This window comes from Anticarsia gemmatalis, chromosome Z, assembly GCF_050436995.1.
Source record: "Anticarsia gemmatalis isolate Benzon Research Colony breed Stoneville strain chromosome Z, ilAntGemm2 primary, whole genome shotgun sequence".
NCBI lineage: Eukaryota > Metazoa > Arthropoda > Insecta > Lepidoptera > Erebidae > Anticarsia > Anticarsia gemmatalis.
The window spans coordinates 12,131,741-12,155,003 of record NC_134776.1 but is presented as its reverse complement, the minus strand read 5'-3'; the positions used below and the strand labels follow the sequence as shown (position 1 = coordinate 12,155,003).

Below are 23,263 nucleotides of genomic sequence, written 5' to 3'. Positions count from 1 at the left end.
GTTAAGGCTACGCTACGGACTACGGTTCATGTTTTACTTGTTAAAATTTCAAGTTCAAAGTTACCTACATTAGTTGAACCGATATGCATATTAAATTTCCTTGGCAATTTAGCTCAGTGGAAACACTAGAACTTCACTTGCTTCCCAGATATATTATATTATTATATAAGTTTTAACTAGTACTTCGTGCTATTAATTTTAGACATGTTTGTTCTACGAGAGTTAGATTTCTAATGAAGTAGAGTTAAGTTTGTAATAATGTACTTTTGTATGAGGATTTTTTTATGTTTTAGGGGTGTTGATGTTTTACTTTGAGGATAAAATTTTTGCTTTACAAAAATGTCCATAGTGTGGACTAGAAGTCGTGACCAGAAAACCCGTTAGATGTAACGAAAAACCCATGCAGATTTTTCGTTTCTCTTATAATATACATTGGCTTTTGTCATAGAATTTTAAACAAACCTAACATGGCATTTTTACTAAATATTCTGTACACTACCGTGCTAGAAATCGTACGTTCACGTATATGAACGCTGATCTGTTTTGTTAATTGCTTAACACAGAACAGAGCCAAGAAAAATCTTTTATTCTCTTGACTTGTTTTTACTGGTCGCTTAGGAAACTGACTACGAACTTTTATTTGTACTGTCTCAGCGCAGTGATTAAACCCAGTATTTTTTTACACTTTCAGCAAACTAAGTTAGTCCAACATTAAATGTTTTCTTTAAGTCTCGTTTTCGTGATTAGAAGTATACACAGGCTATACTTATTTCAACTTTCACGACATGTTGGAGGTCACCCATAAAAACATGCCCTTACTCACGAACCCATAATCTGAATAATAACTGCAGTATGAATGAAACTAGCCGACGCAATCTTACTACTACAAAAATCAATATACTACAGTTTACAGGCTCTTACTTTCATTTTCATTTACAACCTCCTAGTACAACATGAATGAAATGCCTTATACATCCAGCAGACACGTCTAGCGATACAATGTTGTTTACAGTAGCCCGTCCAATTCTCGGAACCGTCGCGTAGCGGCGTGCAACGCGAACGATTCTGCATTTCCATTGATAGTAACTCAGCGACGAATTTAGCTATCTCTCGACTGGAAATAGGCGGCCGTGGCATCGGCTATTTTCGTCAACACTACAACCTATCGGATCCGTGTTATATCTGTTTTATCGCATAAGTTCAACGACCCTAAGAGATAACGATTTATTGCATGTTTTCCAGAAGAACTAATTTTCTAGAACTTGTTTAATGGTTTAGTTAGTCAAAACAAAAGACAATAGTCGACCCCACTATTCAAATGCGAGAAGAGAGATGTTGAAGAGCTCAAGAACTTTAGAAGTTTCTAGTTGAGTAGACAAACAAGTTTCAAATAAACCTACTTTATAATACAAAGCGCAATAAACAGAGGCCGCGTTGGAAGAACGGGACAGCGGTGCACTGTGGCTTCCTTTATTCAGTTAACTTTAGTTCGTCTCGCCTCCCAAGCATTGTGTATTGCCACACCGATATTCGGACAGTTTCATAGAAAATTGAACTTTAGCAGAAATCCCAAACTGTTCTCACCGCAGCCTTTGTTTATCAAAGCTATTGTTTATTCAAAAACAGGTTTATTGAACAGTTTTAGGTGAAATAATTAAATTAAATGTAATAATTTTGAGTTCTGACCAAATACTCATATTGGTCTGAAAACAGAACCGCCTACGATCCTTTGTTCATATTTACAGTGTCTGATTGTGGTTAGGCAATATTATAGTGTTTAATTAAACATGTTGTTTTAATACAACGTTGTGTAACGGAAGCCAAAAAACACATAACAAAAGGTCAAATTGTTGTTCAGATTTAGGTTCAGATTTTATGCTAGTTTTCAATATAGATGTTTCTGACATATTACTTACTAATTGCAATTATTATTCGTTAAAAGTATTGCAGTACTCTTTTAATGAACCAAAAGGCGAAACCTACATATAAAATCAATTATGAAATATTGAGTTAATTACTAATTAATAATACAACATCATTAAAATTGGATTAATTGAACGTGAATGTATACCTTTCATTATTTTTTGCTGAAGTTATTATTGTTATAGTTTAATAGCTAGCGGCGCGCCACTACATCGCCCGGGTTAAAAAGTTATTTTCCACGAAAACCTTCCTCAGAAATTGTTCTCACTATTGGTGAAAGTAAGTTTATAGCAAACAGACGAACAAACAGATGCGGCGAGGAAGTCTATTTACAAAAAAATATTAAGTATATCTGCAAATAACAAAATCCTTGCCAAAACGGATAATCTAACTAATATAATTGACTACACTTGCTATCATTGCACCTACTTGTAGCTCACTTTACTGACATCCTTCTGATTCCTAATAACATTCCCTTAACTAACTTCCATTAAAAGGAACACTAGGGAAATGAGAACCCATTCCCGAAACATATCAAGTAAGACCTCTCTAACATTATAGGCGTTGAAGAAATCAAGCAAAGATCACCCTTAAATATCTCTTTCAAATTGTTCATGTACTAAAATAGAATTGTGCATTGCATCAAAGACAAACGCATGAAAATTTGTATGATCACATCTCTATAATTAAGTTCGGTATGTGCGGAGGCTGTCCATTCATCTGTACACCGCCATCATACCAAACCTTTGACGACGCCCACATCACTGATGTTCTATTTTTGCACCCAACAGCAAACAGAGCAACTACATTGAAATTCATTTCACGAAATGAACCCCCGCTCACCTTTTGTTCACACTACTTGGAAATATTTTAGCACAATCAAAAACTCGTGCATAAAATGTCATTGCAATCTATATTTAAAACAACGAACAATCGAATGAAATACCACCGCGAACAAAGCGATGACAAATTCTTCCAAAAATATATTAATATCTAAAAGTGCTATCCTTATTTACTTCATTTATGAATGACTGAGGTAATGACCCAAGGATAATATTAGATCAGGCATTACTGTCTACTATAATAACAACTTACGTATATATTGTTCCCTTAGCAATAACTTACGTCTTTATAACTATCAAAGTTTATTACTTCCGTTGGAAAGGCTAAAGAATCAAACGTAATGACTCTTTGTTAGATTTTCTCTTCCTCCTACCTATTTTATTTATTGCTGTAGTAAGATGTCTTTGGAATCAATTTAGACTTGTGGTTTATTGCAATAAATATAAGATTTCAATTTAGAATTAGGTATTAAGGAACTACTTTTCAATGAAACGATTGCTTTGTAGTATTAGTCGTGAAACTAGTTCTTAGGGAAACTACTCAATAATAATATAAGTTTGTTATGAAGACATTGTTCTGTTTTTGTTCGCTTCACGTACACAAGACTTTAAATGAAATTATGTCTTGAACGCAGAAGCTGTCTCTGCGCTCGTGACAAATGATGCACTGACTGAACTGCTGTCCTACTCACGCGAATACTAGGTTTTACTCAGATTTAATGGAATTTCAGGTAGCTACAAAGGCTTCTAACATAACATCATTGATTAAAACAAATGATGCGTAGCCTTACAAATAAACATTAATTATTAGGTGTATGGTGAAACAAATCAACAAACAATTTGTACAAATTGAAACGAAGTAGTATATCAAGTGCCTTTTTTAATTAATTGTGGTCGGATAAATTCCGGGCTCGTTGAGCTGATTACTAGTGTTTGTTTTACACGCAGTGACCACATCGAGTGAATTTGTTGAAAAACCAATAATTAACCTTATGTAAAACCACTCACTACACTAGTACAGTGAGTTAGTTAATAATAGGGTTATGTGATTGATGAGTTCAATGATTTGGTCGTTGTAAATGCTATTGGATTTTTGGTTCAAACATTTCACACGCATTACGCACGGACTAAAACTACGTTACTACGTATTAACGATATTATCGTATAGTATCGGTAGTAGTAGTAAATTTCGACTCACTACAAAATTTTGTGCTTGTAATACACAATTAACATTTTAGAAAATTTTAGGTTGTTGTTTAATAACTAACTAGTAGAACCACGAAGTAAAACTAAGAGTCACCTGTAAATATAAAAGTAAACTAAAGAGCTTATAACATAATTATGAGGTAAGTATAAAAATATCATAATACCTAATGAAGCCTTGAGTCACATTGCTTGAAGCGCATCCACGTGTTCCGAAGCTCTTATAATAATAGTTGTTAACAGACAGAAAATATATTGCCAAGGTAAAAACCACCTACGCAGTTAATAGCAAAAATCGCACAAAAGGTATTAAATCCCTATAAGCCGATTATGAGGCAGAGAGAATCAAATTGTTGGTAATGAATGTTCTACCCGCAGATCCGCATATATTTTTATTTTAAAGTTAACTTTCAATGAAATTAACGAATTATCTACTTATCTAAAGCTTTATTGGCCACACGTTAAATACATTATTTTATCATATTACGATAATTAATGTTGATGATGATTTTAAAATCAAATAATGTTAAAACCGAATTGTATTTGTATTATTTCGTATAATGCTTATCTATATGTAGCATTTATGTCCTAATTATTAACTAAATTATTATAATAATTAAATTATAATAATTGGTCGAGTATCCAAAAACTGGCCACGCGCCTCTTCTCTTAGCTTCACCTGTGAGACATAAACGGCAAAAACGTAGGTCCTGTAAGAATTCGAAAACTATACCTTGTTGTACAAAATCGCGCTTCTGTCAAGTAAATGTCAGTAATCATTAAGTTTTGTTCCTAATTAAGTAACGCCATAAATAGTCAAAATCTGACAATTATTTTCGTTAACTAACCGCGTTGTCACTTAACCGGACCAACAATCAAGCGAGCGATCTATCATAATTGTCACTAAAATTGTTGTGATAAAGATAATACGTATATGATGCATCATACGTACCAACTGATTTAGCTAAATCATAAGTGTGTTGTTTCTATTAAAATATCAAGTACATAATTTAATTTATCTGTTCATGTAATTTTAGAACTTCACGACTACAATGTCAGTAACCCGTAAATTGAATCCGTACTATGTTGCTTAACCACGCAAATAATTATTGTGACTATAGTTTTTTTTTCCAATGACTATAGCGCCGTTTTTTCCAAATAAAAGTACAAATACTTTTGAGAACCAAAAATCTGAAATCCAAAACCCGACCGCGCATCCCGACGCTTAACCATCTGACTCTACTAACTCCAATGAACCATAATGGTTTGGTAACTAAACAATTATTAAAATAAATTTTGATTATGGCATTCATTAAATACTAATACTTTTAATACTTTCTGTTTAATTACTTTAATTGAAAGTTATGATTCTTGTAAACATCTAAAGGTGTCAATTATCAATGTCAAATTAAGCCCTATAATTGACTATTGACATAACCTGTAGAAAACTGTCAATCATATCCAATGTCAGTCCACACTTAACCAGACGAACAATGTACCGACCAATCTATTAAAACATAACATGTAAATCTTTGTGATAATATAATAATATTATTATATTAAATGTACGAATGTGAATGAGGTAAAGTTTGTGACGGTCTTACTTCTTTGATCTCTGCCTACCCATATATAAGAAAAAGGCGTGATATAAGCGTGTATTAAACTATTAACCCATTTCACTCAATAAACAAATGCATCGAATACCAATAACTGTCAAGTAGCTGTCACTAACAGTTTCATTTCATAAATTAATGAAAAACGATAACATATTTACATTGCGGTCGTCAGTAACCGCGCAATTAATAACTACTGGACGGGATATTGAAACCCCAAAGCCTCAAGCCTCAAATATAAGTAACTATTAAACCTCATTCTGTCCCTTTCTTTTAGATCGCGATTATAGAGACAAAAAACTCTCAAGTGTCACCAAAATTGATTGATTGACATTTCTGTATTGTGTCAATCACGTATTAAGAAACGGCAATAGCCCGTTTCAGTTCAATTCAAGAATCCAAAATTTGACCGCGGACCGTCTTGCTTAACCATATCTTCCGAACAATAATGAAGAATATAAAAAGTAGGTACTAAACTCAATCCATCAAGTATTCATAAGTAATCTTTACAACATTTTTCGTTACTTCTTACTGACTGTTATAATTACTAATCATGTTACTTAAGCCGGTGAAATGATCACGCAACAAGTCATATAGGATTGTCACTTAAGACAGAAGGTAAACTGATTATATTGAGTAGGTTATTATCTTCCTAATAAGTGTCAGTAATTATCCCTTGATAAATTAAGAAGATCTATAAATCAAATTCGCGCTAATCCGCCTAACCTACTGATAGATCCTATCGGTATGAATAACAATCTAAAAATATTGTCATATATTCTTATATGAATATGAATGTCCAAAAGGATCGGAATTACAGTACTTAGTGTGTCCAAAAGTATGCAAATCTGTCTACAATCCATATATCAACCTCAAGATGGACCGCTTAACCGTCTTGATTCATCGAAATAAAAAACGCACGGCCGTAAAAAAGTATGAGTTGAATGTATAATAAGCTAAATATTATTTTGTTATAGTTATTTAGGATTTTTAATACTGTCGTGAGCAATTTAGGTAATTAGTCACCCATTTCTCTACCCCTTGTTGCATCGCTTACCAAACGCAAAATTATTGGTAACTGCTGACTTTTGTAATTATTAAAAGCTTTTAATTTTTTTTATAAGCCTCGAAATTAATAAGCTATCTATAACTCGACCTCGTACTATGATGCTTGACCTCGCTAGTATTTAGTTCAACGCTGTATCTTCAAGCGAACCGCAGTCAATCAAGTAAAAAAAGGTAACTATGTAAGAGTGTCTTCATTGTTGTATCAATGTATTGTAGAAGTCTTATCAAAGTGCAACTACCGTTAGTTGCTAAGACGTTAATATGTGTAAAAGCCCATCCATTATCGAACCTCGTTCAATGCCGCTTGACCGCGCTTTCATTCCCAAACACACAGATTTGTTTTAGCGGCAGATAAAAAGGCCACCAATATATTTTTTTTAAATCATCATCATCATCATCATCTCAGCCGGGAATCGTCCACTGCTGGACAAAGGCCTCCCCCATCGAGCGCCAATAGGACCGGTCCTGGGCCGCCCTCATCCATCGGACTCCGGCAACCCTTACGAGGTCGTCGGTCCATCTTGTCCATTTTTTAAAATATTAACGCCTAATTGCAATTAACGTTTTTTAAACTTTCGCGACTAGTACACATAATATTATAATGCAACGGGTCCTAATTGCAATTCAAAAGGCATTTACAAATGTCACTAGTAGTTGATATATTAAATCAGTAAAACATCTATAATTTGACCTGGCACTACGCCGCTTACCCTTACTAATTAACGAAGCGCTCTGTTCAATCAACACAGGCCGTCATTATAAAAAATCTGAATATAAAGTAAGAATGTGTCGAACTATCCGTATGATCAAAACGTCTAAAAACTATAACGACTCTGTACATTAAATAAAAGTGATCCAATACTCATCTTTAATCCGACCTAGTGCTACGTTACTTAACTTTGAACCAGCTTTTAACCGCTAATAAGGACAGGCCAGTCAGGTTTTCAAAAAGCTTTAATTGATGAGCAGCTTCGATTTTATAGATAGCCGTTATAATAGCAAGCTATTGTCAAGAATAGATGAAGGTATTTGCAACAACCGCCTGCAATCCGACCAATGCCTTTGTGCATCCAACAAAACTAACTCCAAATGTGGAGAACCAGTCAACCGTTCAAAATCGGACCGCACGCTACGCCACTTAACCACACGGGCGATCGATAAGATTGCTACTATCTGGTTACTAGCTTCATGTACTTCAATGTCAATGTCAAACAGAATCACCGTTATTATCGCTAACGAGGTAAACATAGTTACAGTTAGCAAAGCTTCTAATTAAAACCTTGTTTGGTATAAATACAGTTGGTTTAATGTTGACGAAGTTGCATCGAGTCGTAGTCGCCACCCCACTCCTACCTACATTACACCTTTCCTTTCATTAACGTACCATTTTCACGGCCACTACTGTATGCCTTTATAACTAGTAGAGTAGCGAGCCACCTCCTCGTTATATCAATTAAACAGCTCTCTGTGAATTTCAAGTAATATTTTGCTGAAATGAAGTATATTTTCGAACAATGTTGCCTTGTCTTTTGAAAACATAGACCGTAGCAACCTTTCAAAGTTATCTTGAAAGCAATTTAAAGAAAACGTATTAAAACAAATAATTAACATTCATTAGAGCCAACACCTTGAAATACAGAAATTAATTGGAAATAATAAATCAGGCATAACTGAAATCGTTCAAAAGATTTTCTGATACAGGTATGAAAAGCGGCGTTTCCTCAATTAGAAGAGCGTAGACAATTGATCATGTAATTGTTCGTAGCTATGTTTTGAACGTGACACAAAATACATAATTGAATACCAGTCACGGCGTCTACAAGCATCATCCACATCAAAGTTTCTTATTCGCTATTCAGTTGCCGGTACTTTCCGGCTCACACCTAACTACGCTTAATTGGTTCCGTAATAAGCTGCCGTCACAATGCAGGAACTTATTTTTCACTAGTATATTCCACGAGTGAGTGAACTTCAGACGGTAACAATAAAAAGTTGTTGATGTGGCGAGAGAACCACCACACTGGCTAGTGGCTTGTGTGATCCAAGTAGCACTGTGTAACTTTTATAAAGTGATATCTCTTTGTCTAGCAGAGATCTTCCGTCTGAGTTTGCAACAAACTAGACTTCAGTTTTCATAATTTTCGAACGGTTGCGAAGCTAGAACGCAATATTTTATTTCATATTTAAAGGTCAGCGCTGTCCAGTGAGAACCCCGTATTGATTTGGGATTTCACGTGAAAATATTTTACCGCGAATTGTGCTCGGCGTAAATTAAAGTCATTGGAAATTGTTAAGCCGAAGCTTCGATTCTACCAATAAGTTAATCATCTGAGGTAAGACAAAAACCAAATATTTGAAGTTAATTAAACGAAACATTTAAATGTAAAGGTGGTCACCTTTAACTTGAAATGTTTTAAAACGCCGGTTTCGCTTGTTGTGGTCACAACAACTGATAAGTATACCCGACAAGAGGCTTCATTAAATTCCTGTTTGTATCATAATTTAATGTTTAAATCAAAGTCTAAGTTGCTTGAACACAAATATTATGAAAAGGTTTTACCAAGTTTGAAACGTGGTACTTTGAATTACTATAATTTGATAACCCATCATATACCTAAAAACGCTGTTTTTCATAATTATGTCGTTTAGAAAACAAGAATTTAGCCTTATTTCATTTAAGTATATAATTATTGTGACAAGTGTCAACTATAATAATATTGTATCGTTATTACCTCCGTGTTAAAATGCTATTAATCAAATTAATTACATGCTTTATGCCTAAAGGGCAGGCACTATTCAAGGACATTATATTTCGTTATTATTCACGCGTTTAAAAAAATACCCATTAAAGCAGATTTCATAAAAAATTAGGACCAGATTAAACTTATGTTAAGAAATAAGTATTACTTCTATTAAGAAATAAGTAGTGCCTAGTGGATGTCAATTATTTTTTTCAGAAACTCCCACATGCTAGAACCACAAACATATTCTGTAAATCTTAAAAGTTCTTCAAAGGAAAGTAAGGTTACCAAAAGGAATAAAATCACTCGATCCATCATTGTCTAAGTTGTATAAAATTTTTAGTTTCGATAAGAATTTCTAGTGCATTGAAGGTTAAGGTTATGATATTGAACTTCAAAGTATTATAAATCGAAGAAGTAGATATATCCCTAGCGGCATAACTTAACTTAAGCGGCACTACCTTCATCATTTTGCAGAAAACAGGAAAGATCCTCAAACGTCTTAAAGTTTGGCTTACAACGTATCATTCGAAATTGCCTTAAATATTGATGCGACAGGGACAGGAGCGCAGTGTTACGTTATTCAGTAACAAAGGCTTCGCGATACATTTGAGACATGGGATGAGTGCACGATGACTCTGCAAGACATCGACAAAGATAAAGTCATATTCTCTTCCACGGCCACTTCCGACAGATGCTACCTGCATCGAATCAAGGAACTAATGTAGTGGTAAACACCGCGCACCACGCTCTGAGTGCTGTAAAAATAAGGTCATTGTCAAAGTGCTTCGAATATCAAAAAATATTAGCACTGGGCAAAGTCAAGTCTGCTAGAGGAGTCTGAAATCGTCCGGTATAGTTTTTAACCTAAATTGCCCTAAAATTCAGTATTTACCCAAAATACACTGGTGTATTGCCGAAAATCAATATTTTAATCAGACAATACTATAAATGTTTCTGTTAAATTCCAAGAACACTTAATAACGTCCGAAAACTATTATTTTATCTTAAATAGGGACGAAATATGCTACAGAACATGATTAAAATAGGTCAAAACAAACATTTTATCTATGACTGAAAAAACTCTAAACTAAAAAACACCTACGCACACGTGTCCATATCAATTTACTTCAAGTGAATTGATACCGACACAAGAGGTATAGGCAGTTTTTTTAAATATTTTGCATGAGAGCTTTCCAGGAATAGAATTTTAGTGTAAAACTAATGGTTTCAAAACCTTTTACCCCTGTGACTAAATTAGATATATCATATTAATACATCTTCGTAATTACTCCAACCAGTTTTAATTATAATCATCTACTGCATAATATGCGAAGCGGTTGCAAAAAAATATTCCCGTATTTTTTACTCCGGAACAAAACTCATCAGAACCAACTTTCTTCAACTTAAAGTACTTATTATAAAATAAAACCAGAAAGCTTATTTCAGTAACTTTGAAATACGTTTATATTTCACGAGTTAAACTCGAACCAGTGAGAGAGCAAATAATATAAAAATCATTGACAATAACCACATGTACTATTTTACTATATTTCATCCAATATAAATCAGCCAAAGCACTCAGAAAATATTTCAAATGAAAAGCACAGAAATGCACTCTAACAAATCCGTTCCAGTTCGGAGAAATAGCGAGCCGCAAGGTCTAGGTCTCTCAACTATCTAGCTTTCAATATTGCGCAGAGCGTTGCTCTTGACCTTCAAAGCCCGCCAGGACTCGAGCTTGTCAATGTAAACAAACTACTCGCTATATTGATTTACGAGGTGCAATTCCAGGAAGGCTGTAAGCCAGAGTAAGTGATTCAAACCTATCTCTATCCTGTTCTAACATATTGTGTTTATTCATAAGATAAAAGCGACAGCATAAACTCTTGCTTTCATCTAACGAGAGTGAAAGTAAAATAATACCTATTTGAAGTACGGACTCATATATTGCATTGCGCTCAATGGAAATAGTTTGATAGAGCGCGTATGCTTTTTAATTGATTGGCTTTGAACTTGAACTTTGCAGCGTTTGCTTTACAGGAAATATAGACTGAATTTTCTGTATGAATTTATTGAAGGTGAAATATTTTAGCAAATTAAAAACAGCGTACAGAGAGTTTCCACGTTTCTCTTTGCTGTTAGTGATTGGTGTTTACTTTGACATTGAACCTGACTTTCAGTTTTATTGATTGGCCATGAAATTCAGCGCATCTTTATATCTTTCAAAGGTATATTCTGCATTACAGTATTATACATACTCATAAAATTCAAGACCTGTAAAAATTGCGCCCATTTCATTTTTTTGTGCGCTCTTATAAAGTATGGGCAGGAGCTCTGCAACACACATAATTAGGATCTAATATGTTTGTACATTCAAAAGACTTTGTACTGAAAATTAACTGTCGAATAAACGTTGTTGTTGCTGTTATTTGATTAACGAGGTCTTCTTTCTCAACTTGCTTTGTTTTCCTTCTAGTTTATAAAGTGAAAGAAAAGCTTTCAAGAATTCTTAGATTATATGATTAGTAGAAGCCCCGGCTGTGCGTCAAGGTCTTGTTCCTAGCTCTCTGTTATTACTAAGAATAAAAGTAGTCTTGTATTTTATATAATCTAATTTTTAACCTTTGTTGTTTAAAGTTTAAGGTCTAGCTTGTTTATGAGTTAAGTAAACAAACAGCTACTTGTGTCATCAAATTAACCATTTGTTGTCACATTTAGGTGTGCAATGATCATACAGAGCTCAAAAGAATTCTTAATAAATTCCCTGAAAGCACTGCGGTGAATTCTACAAAAACGATATTGCATTTTAAATACCGAAGCCTCGAAATAACAATCAAAGGTTTCTCCGAAACTCAACATTCGTTTTAAATATTTTACGTCCGAATGAATATATGGTCATGGCCAACTATATTTTTGAGCTCGATTTTCAGTATTCCTGGGCCATGTAAATATTTAAACAACAGAAATTCCAACCTTTACGATTTCAATGTCAAAGTTCAAAAAGCTACGCGTGCTGTTTTTATTTACAAATAAAAAATAAAGCATTTCACTGAAACTGGTTTTCACGGGCAAAACCTTTATGTGGTTTTTCATTTATTGAGAGTTTCGAATAGTTTCAATAACTGTCTGACTATTTGTGTACGCGCCAACAACAAATAAATACAGCTATGGTCGTAAACAACTAAAAATCCATTTAATTTATCTGAAGATAATCCATTAGTACTGAAGTTTTACCAGTTAAGACACCCAGATGACTGGTTTGGACAGTTAAGACACTCAGATGGACTTGTCATAATTTTGTTAAGATGAAATTGTTTAACTTCAGAACGATTGTAAAGATAAAGTGGCTCAAATTATTTAAAACCCCAAATAATATCACCATCAGCCATCGTCAAATCTCCAAACACCACATTCCGATTTGCCAAATGTAAATATGAGAGCTAGCCCAAATTCTTCATTAATAATTAGGCTAGTAGTATCTGGATATAATGTTTTCTCAGACGCAAAAGGTCAGATCTGTCTGTCTCACTTCAAAAGTTTGCCCTCCCTGTCTTTTACTTCCATTGCGCCCCATTAGATATTTATCTTTTATAAAAATAGCGGTAAATTTGGATAATCATATATGTATGCTCGTCGAGTCCTGGAACATCTACTTACGATAAGATTTGTAACACCTTTTCAAAGGATGACAAGAAGATAAGATAAATCAGCGCAACAACGAAAAATCGTTCCCAGTGGGCCTAATGGCGGTCCCAATTTCTTCGATATTGTTCTCACGAGCTCCAAACCACTGTCCAACGCGTCTTTATAAGATTTATAGATAGAACGGAAAATACAATCCAACGAAATTAGTTGCGAGCCAAACTTTAATGAGATTTGTTTTGTAAATAAAATACGCCATAATTAATCCGTCTGCCAAAAAAATGTTTGAAGTAGATTAAGGTAAGCTCGAGCTGGGCTTGTTTTTTTCGCTAGATAATTTTAATAAGCGAGCAACTAAGCTCGGGAACCTTGAGCCTCAACCCTTTTCCTTATTAGCCTATTTGCGAGGGATTAGCAACGAGGTCGTGTTATAAACAAATCAGACGCGCGTCGAGCAATGTGAACTCTCGGCTTTGAGAGATTTACACGCACGCTATGGCTTCCCGAATGCGTGAGGCCGCGCGGGCCTCAGAACCGTCACGCGACGTGATCAATGGTATCGAAGAATTTAAAAGTTTACAAAGTATTTAAAAAGTGCGAAATACTCACGCGGCGTGGTCGGCGTGAGGTAACCAGGCGATCGCGAGAGCAAGCACGAGAGCGATGCTGTGCACGCCGCGAGGACGGCTCGTATGCATGTTTTACGCGTCCGCGTGCGCCCTGGCGGACGCTGGCTGCCGGCGGCCGCGTATCAGCCTGCCGGCGGACTGTCGTGTTCTCCTCGTAGCCCCTCCGGCGGCAAGGGTCCGCGCCTGCGCTCTGCTGTCTATCGACCGCGGCCCGGCCGTCTCCTTCCGCTCGCAACGACTACGCTCAGATCCTCACTGGGAGCCTTATTGAGCGACAAGCGCTATAAACGCTCTATCTTGACGCCGGCACGATACGACTTTACGCCACCGCTCATGTTTTATTAACACCTTGATATTTTCTATTTCACGTCTTAATTTACAATTCCGTAAAACAGATATCGATTTATTAAGCTGAGAAAGTTTCGGAACACTTTATTTTAGTCAACTCCAAAATACCACCTAATATCAGGGTTTTTTTATCAAAATTACGAGAGGTCACAGAAAAATACACTTAGTAACAAAAGCAATACTAAAAGCCCAAAGATACTTTATAGGAGAGTTAAAGCCAAAGACCAAGCTATTGACGGAGATAATCGCCCAAAATTGAACGCAAAGCAAAGGGCATCTAATAATCTACCCCTAGTTATTGGTTAATATGTAACCAATTTCAAGAACTCTGTAGCTTCTGTGACGGGCACAATAAACATTTTTTTAAGTCCACTTTAGAAATCTTTCTCGAGTTGTCTGATTTCTAGTTCAAACACTAATGTTCTCAAAGAATTAATTGTTAGTGGTAAAGTACAATTATTTAAAAATACAGATCATTAGACGAGTTTGGAGATTTGATTGTTAGTATCGTAGAGACATACAAACATCCGATGTGGAGCCGGGCACGGTCGTCAGTGAGCTCCGTCGCCATGCCATCAGTCAAACGATTCCAAGCAAAACGAGCTTTTACTAATCTGTGTACATCCGTAACCAAATGATTACTGTATCAAGAACTGGTTGTGTAGCCAATACTTGATAAAGTAATCGTTTGTTTGTCGTTAACCTAATGCCGCAAGTTTCTATTAATAAATTGTATCGTAAACACACTTCTCAAAAATTATATTAATATGCAATTCTTTTTTTTTTGAGACATTTTGCACTAATTAGTGATACAGACATTAATAAGCACTTAAACAGCAAAGAAATGGAATGCGAAACATGCAATCGGTATTCATTCCGCGAGCAACTATCGCTCAAAGAGATTAAATTGCTATTTTTTTAAATAGCGCCAGTTCTTTTCGCCTTTTTGAAAGGAATGATCAGATAAGAAATAAAATTGAGACTTCCGATAAACTATGAGAGCAATGTGGAGTGAAATGATACTTTTCTATTATTTTTAAACACTTTTGATCGCATTACAATCGTATTTTAGCGAATTACATTATTTAGGTACATTGATATCCTCTTGATTGTGAGAATAAACAGTGTATTTTTAGTTTGTCATGGCGAGATTTTTACGCATGAAGAGTGGACGTGAATGACCATTGAAATCTCTGCCGCCATCAATCAAACCAAGTGGGCTCTGTCACCGCTGGCCATTTTACAACTGCATCGTTATGCGAATAAGCGAAATTGGTAAATCTGACTCGCACGTTCTGATTCTTCGTTATTGTAGACCGTTATTTTGCAACTTTTATTAGTTGGTTCTGTTTTTTGACAATAAAGTTGAGTGTGTTAATATTTTATATGAGTAGTTACGGCTTTCGCGTGATAACTGCATGTTTCTCTGTAAAATAGGTGGTCTGTATTAGCAATCAAGGCGCTTGCTAAACCGTTTATAACATTTGCAAGTTTAGCGAGGTGAGTATCCTTCCGCGCGGCCTATTTACTGATTGGAAAGCGTGGCTACCTTTGGTACTGTTAGAATTACCGTTTCAATAAGTACTGAACTAAGTATAATTTAATACCATAGGAAGTAGGAACCGAAACGTTTAGTTAACGTCAGTGAAACTTTATTCAGAAAGTAAAAATTTTGGCGCGATCTTTAAAGCGCGTTAGCGATACATCACTCAACTACTTTACGAAACACGATTTCCATACGTTTTTCCATTTTTGTACTAAAATAAGTCTGTTTTGGATGGTAGGCTTGTCGAACCGTTCTTCCCAGTAACCGCGCGAGACTATATCCGCTCCGTCTGGTCATGATCTAAATTAAGTTCAAACCTTGATACGGCTGAAAAGTAACTGACAATGGATTGATACACGAATAGCAGACACTGACATTTTAAAATATCGGCTGGAGTGAGGGTCGTCCGGTTACTTTATTGCAACTTAGAAGTGGATTGCATGATTTTCACATCTCGTCACGATAAACACTTGTAAGTTATAACCTAGGGCTTAATTCTGAAGTAATCACAATATTTTAGGACAAAAAGTTAGATAATGTCCAGGTGAAACAATAAATAAAGTCTATCGGGGAGTATGCAACTTTTTAACAATATCTTTTAATCTATTCCATGGGTTCTGAATTGCCGATGAAGCTTATTTGAATAAGCAGATAAGAAATAAGTCGCGAAAATATTTTGGAGACATCTGTGGTGCTTATATCCAAGTGCTGGTCTATTCCGCGGTTGAGGCATACCTTGCTCGAGTGATATCGGCTGGTTGCCCCACAAACGTTCCCAAGCTGAGCATGTAACAGAGATTTAAGATTTTGGTTATGATCTTTTAAGCATCAGCTATGCAGGCCTTTAAATGACTTGCAGATTTTGAAACTTGGTACATCACTGCCAAATAAAGTGTAGAGAAATGGATTTGGTAGTAAGAAGAATGTGATTTTAGTGTACTAATTATAGGTCTTTCGTTAAAGCGACCACTCGGAGTCTTCTAATTCTTCTTCCGCTTATCAACAAGCACATTTTTGGTGTACTTCAAAAGCAGGATCCCAATAATAAGACCTGGTGACCTCGCTAGCTACCTTGAAAGTGGGATTCTAAAAAGTCTGAAAGTAAAATCGATGCTCGCACAGCACGTTCGCATAAAGGTTATCTAAGGTGAAGTTCAGGCAACAAAGCTGCATCCGTCATACACACACACTACGCTGTTTATTGATTACAAACTACAACGTAAACAACAATAACTAGACTCCAGACTACGGCGGTTCGTAGAAGCCAAGTAATAACAACATTGCTCTTGACCTTAACTGGTACCAGAGAGTTACCTCGCATAATTACTTTCGCCCATCCAATTAGTACTCCTTGTGCTAGGATGCGGGCGCCATTGTGATTCGAAGGGCAAGCCGCGCTACTCTCAAATGAATTACCCATCTAATATAAGTTTTTAAACAGAATTTCTCGTGTAACTACGCATCTTTATATAGGCTTTTAACTTTATAAAAATACTGGGTTTGACCAAATTAATAATTACTGTACAAGTTTGCATATAAGCGTTGTTTCCTTTAAATTTTTTGATTCATCTCACATCATTCCGTGAAGGAGTTTTAGAAAAGAGATTTTTTTATTCACCTATTAAGGAGCAATGAAAGCCATGGAGTTGATTGTTCGGACCCATGGCAACACCCTAATGACCTAAGAAGACCTGTGCGTGTAAATCGCCATGTATTTTATTTCGGATTCTTTGTTTGTTGGGAACTCTTCCCGCAACATATTTCGAGCGTTTGAAACCCACGTTCTCGTAGTTTCAAGCTTTTAAAGCACTACCAAAAGGCAGCGCTGACAGATCGACGTACTTTAAAGACGTCATGGTGCGGGCCCTACTTATCTTCTAAGGCAGCAACAATATCATCTGGTCTATCTGATCGTCATATGCTAGCTAGCTAGTTTGGCATGCTTGACTGTTCTTTAAACTGTTCTTGAAGAGCATAATTCCAAATCCGCGCTTGGCCACCACAGTAGCATGGTGAACTAAGGTGTAAGTGTTCATTCACGTTGACTTGCGGGCGCGGTCACGAAATATCAAACATATGGCGCTATACCGAAGTGTTCACGTACAAACCGTACGCGCGGGCAAGCTATAGATGTCGCGCACGGGCCGCGCGGTGTGCTCGCGGCTATATCAAATAGCGATGGCGGGAGCGATTCACTTGCGACGTCAAGTAAGTTCAGCCAGATTGAGCCAGTTTGAGCTTGTCGCTAGAAACAAACGCCTGACGGCCAACGTGAACAAAAATCGCCACGTCCCCGCGCTCGCGACCGCCACCGCGCCCGCGCGTTGCAACATGAACAAGCACTTACCTCTCTCTTCAGGAGAATACCCTTGCCCACCACTGGGATACATAAACCATCTTATGTAGGATTCATTTTATCAACGTTAAAAATTAATCCGTTTGAACAAGCGGACGATAATCCAACTCTTAATTTTATTTTTAATGAGGTTTTAACTAGTTCCGTGATGTTCCAATTTCATTTCACACGTGTAGCTGATTATCTACATGATTTCGTATGAAATTGATTATTTGCATAAACGTTACTCAACACTTTTTTGTATGGGTTTTATATCTTTTCACTACCTATTAAAGTAATTTGTTTTTGTAGAACCAACGTTGTTTTGTGTTATTTAAAGATCTTTTAAAACCACTGTTTTGGTGTTAAAAAAAATCCAAATTAGTAAAATTAAATTATAAAAATTCCCGGGTTATTTAGGGCACAGGTACATCGCATCACTGAAACGTTGAAGCACACATATCTAGTTGCACTAGTCGATAGCGCTGAGCGAGATTGAGCTATCTTTGTCAGTGTCAATACATAGATGGATGGACGTTTAGTAGTTTTGAAACCATCTCCGGTTTAGAAATACGAACGCTCAAGCTCGGCCGTTGTTATAACGAGCGATACACGTCATGTTAGAATCAGCAAATGTATTTAATAAAATACATACCTGTCTGTTCTATAGACAAATGTTATTCTTTTAGTTAGGCAAGTGTAGATGGAAGTTTCTGATTTGATAATATATATTTTCAAATCTTGATACAGATTAAATCTGGATATTCTTGTAATACATCTTCTGGCTTGAGAACTGCAATGCAATCTTGGACCTGTCCAAAATCTAATACAAAAATTGTATCGTCCAAATTGCAAAAAGGAGCATACTAAATTCCTTAACATACGCCGAGACTAGGTGCTTTTATTTATATTAAAATGTAAGATACTTGATAACAGAGTTGCAATTGATACACCCCCTCACATTAAACATAAGTCGCTGAACATTGTACTCCCCAAGAAATTCAAGAATAATGTATTTTATAAATGCAAACACTGAATGCAAATACAGTTCTAATTTTATCAGGACCTTATTGTGAGCCTCAGGTAAAAGATTTTCTCATTTATAGTTTTCCGCGCAACGCCTACACACCTCCTACAGCCGCGGACCGTAAATAGCGCATAAACGCGCTGTAAACTCGGTAATAGTATGCAATTGAAAATATCATATGACATGGTAAACACGTTTCCCGGTACATTCTGAGAAACTTTATTTTTAACAATTCCAGATATATTTCTGTATTCAATTCTGTTCTACCAGATATCACATTTCGCTTGTGTGCTTCTATGTTTGCATGCAACAATAAATATATAAATAAGATCGTCGAATCGAAGATAGATAGTTGATATCAAGAAGAAAGATTTTTTTATCATCATGAAATTTTGTCACTTTGACGGATAACAAAAATGAATTTTAACTTTGAGAAGCTGAATTGCATTTTAGAGTTCTTACTTATGAGCTGTAGGTATTTAACCTATGCCAGATACTACTGAAGCACGTGTCGACGGCTGCAACTGGCCTAAAGCGACACTTACAGTAGTAGCATGCTTCGTTTACCATTTGAAGTCCTGGAATGCCATTGGTGCGTCGACGACAGAATTCGACACATCCGTGACTTCCTTCGGCTTTTCCACCTCACCCGTTCGCTACAATTTAAGTGCCAATATAAGCCGACTGCGGCCGCCGAGGCGTCAACGGCTGCAGTTCGTGTGTAAGAGCGAAGGTCCGATGCATTAAAGTAGTATGTGAACAAAGTGCATTAATTTAAAACCATTTCAACCATTTTTTAAAATGTTAAAACCATTTCATTCTACTCTGTCAGAGACGGTCCTTTTTCGCAATAAAATCAACCACCCCTATAGGTAGCAGCAATAAATAGGTAAAATAACACCATAAAAGTTGCTTATGTACCTTCTAGTCATGATAACCAGAAATGTCTAAACAACTCACTTAATATTTGAATTAATAATACAACAGGCACTCAATGTCAGTAGCGTTGCATTTTACTTTCAGTAAAAAGTTGGACAGGTTAAGCAGTCCCCACGCGTTCAGTCTATTAAAAGGTGACATTTTAAAGGTATTTAAGTTGACCGTTTCCGTGCTTCGCGGGGCACGTTAAAAGTCGGTCACAGCTGCTGCCATTTAGACAGCAAGTATTAAGCGACATGAAAAGCCTGCAGCCGAGTAAAACTTTGTCAAACTATTGCAAAACTAAAAATAACAGAATATTTTAAGCTGACACAAAATTGGACGATAAGTGGAAAATTACATCAATCTTGGGCGCACGTGAAGCAAGATTGAGGCACACGTACACCAATCGCGTATTAGTTGACAGTTCAACGAGTTACCAGGGTTTGATGTTTTACTTAATCATGCAATCTGCATGTCATTACTGTTTCTCATATTAAATTTTATCCTAGTGATGATTACTTTTAATAAATTACCATGATGAAATGTTATGTGATGATTATTATCATCATTGCGTATGGCATTTTCCTGCGTAGATCACACCCACACATCGAGGTTTCTAAACCAGACAGCCGCGTCCGTTGTGTATTTGTGCAGCTCACTCATCCCTCCAGGAAAACACCACAGCGGGCAATGTTTCACCACGTGATTGAGGGTTCGCATGCAAGCCCCACTTGTGCATACTTTAGTTTGAGCAATATATCTGAACAGGTTGTAGAAGCCATGATGACTATGACTCTGACCCATTATGGTCAGCATCGAATCCGAGTAATTGTTTTATGGGATCTGGTAATAAATTTTCACTGTGATCGCCATTCCTCGTTTACTAATAATGGCTAATAATTCTTTCATGAGCCCAGATAGGTAAACGTAAAGGTGAGGTGGGCAGCTCGGCCGGAGTGGTTCTGATGTGCATGGGTACGGAGTTGTTTACCGCCCTGCGATACCATACTGCACAGTACTCTGCAGTCGTGTACTCCAACAAGAGCAGATGTAACAACGACAGTGGCAGAAGCACCCCAGCTGGTGCCAGCCAACCTTCAGAGTACATTAATCCGAGTTTTCATCTTTTACGAGCGTCCTCTAAGGTGTTTCGGGGTGAAATTCTGTTTAACTTTTTCACCGCCGATGGTTACGTCCAGTTTTCTGTTGAAAAAAAGCTGTGGAAAGAAGTGACTTCCGTTTTAGTCGGGTTTGTCCGTAAAATTCTGCCATGGTTTTGAGATCTTCAGTAAGTGCCACTTCACTTTCTTCGAAACTTTGAGATTGACAGGCCAAAGCAAGATCGTCTGCGAAGGCAACTTCGAAGGATGTGGTAGTCGGCTAATCTAACTGTTAAATAAAAACGATGCCACAACTGAACGCTGTGGCAGACCGTTTTTGACTAAGCGGTAGCGGCTACTTTGTTCAAAAAGATGGAGTTTTATTTTCGAGAGCTAAGGAGAGCTCTTATGAGCTTGAGTGTTTTGCAGCAGAGTATCATTTATCGAGTAACTTTACTTAAGAGTCCATCTATGCAAACAGTGTCGTAGGCTCGTGTCATTTAAATCAGTTAAATGCGTTTCCTTCCAATTATAAAGGAACTTCATAGTAACCAAATCATAATGTCTAAAACATCCTTATGAACTTTATTGCTAATTTGCAGAAGTTTTATTAACTCTAGCCAGTTGTAGAAGCTTTTATAGGAAATGTAGAACACACATAAAGAGTGTTTACCAAGCAACAGTTCCTTTTATTTGATAACGCTAACTTCACTGTTTAAAGAGCTAATACGCGTTGCATATGACTTTGTAGAAATACAAAAGACCCGGAACTAATGTTAGTGGATCACACAAATATTTGTTCCAGATTGAACGTGCAGTCCTGCGAACTGCGCAAATAATAAGATAGCCACTATAAATCGTAGCGGAGATCAGCTTATCATATTTTTTTAACTTCCGTGTTACTTGTTTTTTGTACTCGTTATAAATAAAATGTTGGTCGCCTTAATTTTGTGTGTAATATTCCTATTACATATATTATTATCCTTCAATGACTGCGCATTGTTATAAAAGTTAATTGAACGTCACATACGTACCGTAAAATTCTTTTTAGCAATACGTATAATATCATGTGAGGTTTCGTCGATATGCCACATGATAAATTTTGTCTGATGTTTACCAACGATGCGGATCCGGTGTACGCGTGCCTTTAAGGTAACAAGCACAAAGATCTATTTTTGCATTGGAAAATAAGATACCTAGACCTTGTAAGGAGCTCCCAGTTCTTTATGCTATTTTTAAAGGGGAACTTGTTAGTGGAAATAGAAATTTCCTTAACGAGAAAAGCTTAACGGAAATAGAAGCCGTATTAGGGCTGCTTTGAATAAAATTAGAATAGCAGTAAATTAAAATGATATATTTTGAAGTACCTAATTATGGCACAGTACACATCGCAGCTTCGCTGTAATAACCTTAACGCCGCGGTGTGGTGGGTTCGAAACCCGCTCAAGCAAATATGTGATGCACATCGAGTATTAATTCTGAGCCTTGATGTGAATTTATCTTTATAAATATGTATGTAGAGTTACATAAATACATAATATCGTACCTTTTATACCTGAAGAGGTAAGAAGAAGTATATGAAATACACACACGTTTTGCTGTTAACAATATTAGTCCCGTGTAATAGAAGGCGAGTCTATTGCCATTTACCGGGCACATGACTAGACTCCGGGTAACTTTTGTGATGTAGTAACATATGACTGAATTTAGAAGTATATAAGTATTATCAGTTGTTCGGTTAATATAGCACGATCTCGCTTACTCACAAACGCGCCAAGTTGCTGAGGTAGCCCGTAACCGTGTGTGACTTGTCCAAAATATTTTTGAAATCATATTAATTGTCACGCGTTAACATATTTTCCAAATATTATGTCGATGACCCGCGTGGTTATACATCATCGACGCCAACGAGAAAATTATATCCAGACAGATCAGTGGTTTGCGCCATATTCGGGTCAGCAGCCATCAATAAAATTATTAAATGTATACTTATTAATTGGGTATAACACACAGTTTGTGAAGCTTGACTTTAATAAGAGAAATAAAGGGATATTTTCCATTGTGTGTATAGTTAATTAAAATGATTCCATTGGATAAAATTATTCGACGCGGACATAAAACTAACACTTTTTATAAAGTTTGCTGTCAGTAGTTGACGTTGCTAGTATTCTTACTTAACTCGTCCAATTAAGGATCCCCCGGGCGACGAGTTTTTATATGAATTCTGTTCCGTTTCCATTCAACAATCACGAGTGGGATCGAAATAAAATTTTATTTCTATCTGCGTCGTTTTTGCATAAAAATGGAACTGAAACAATGCCC

General features: G+C 36.3%; 1 protein-coding gene across 1 annotated transcript in view; it reads right to left on the bottom strand.

The window, feature by feature from the left end:
* Positions 1-13,814, bottom strand: part of LOC142986229 (gamma-aminobutyric acid receptor subunit beta-like) — a 41,103-nt gene extending 27,289 nt beyond the window's left edge. Inside the window, exon 1 of the mRNA XM_076134588.1 lies at positions 13,645-13,814. Coding sequence (XP_075990703.1) covers positions 13,645-13,733 — 89 coding nt within the window. The 5' untranslated portion in view covers positions 13,734-13,814. The remainder of the gene's footprint in view (positions 1-13,644) is intronic.
* Between the last annotated feature and the right edge of the window lie 9,449 nt (positions 13,815-23,263).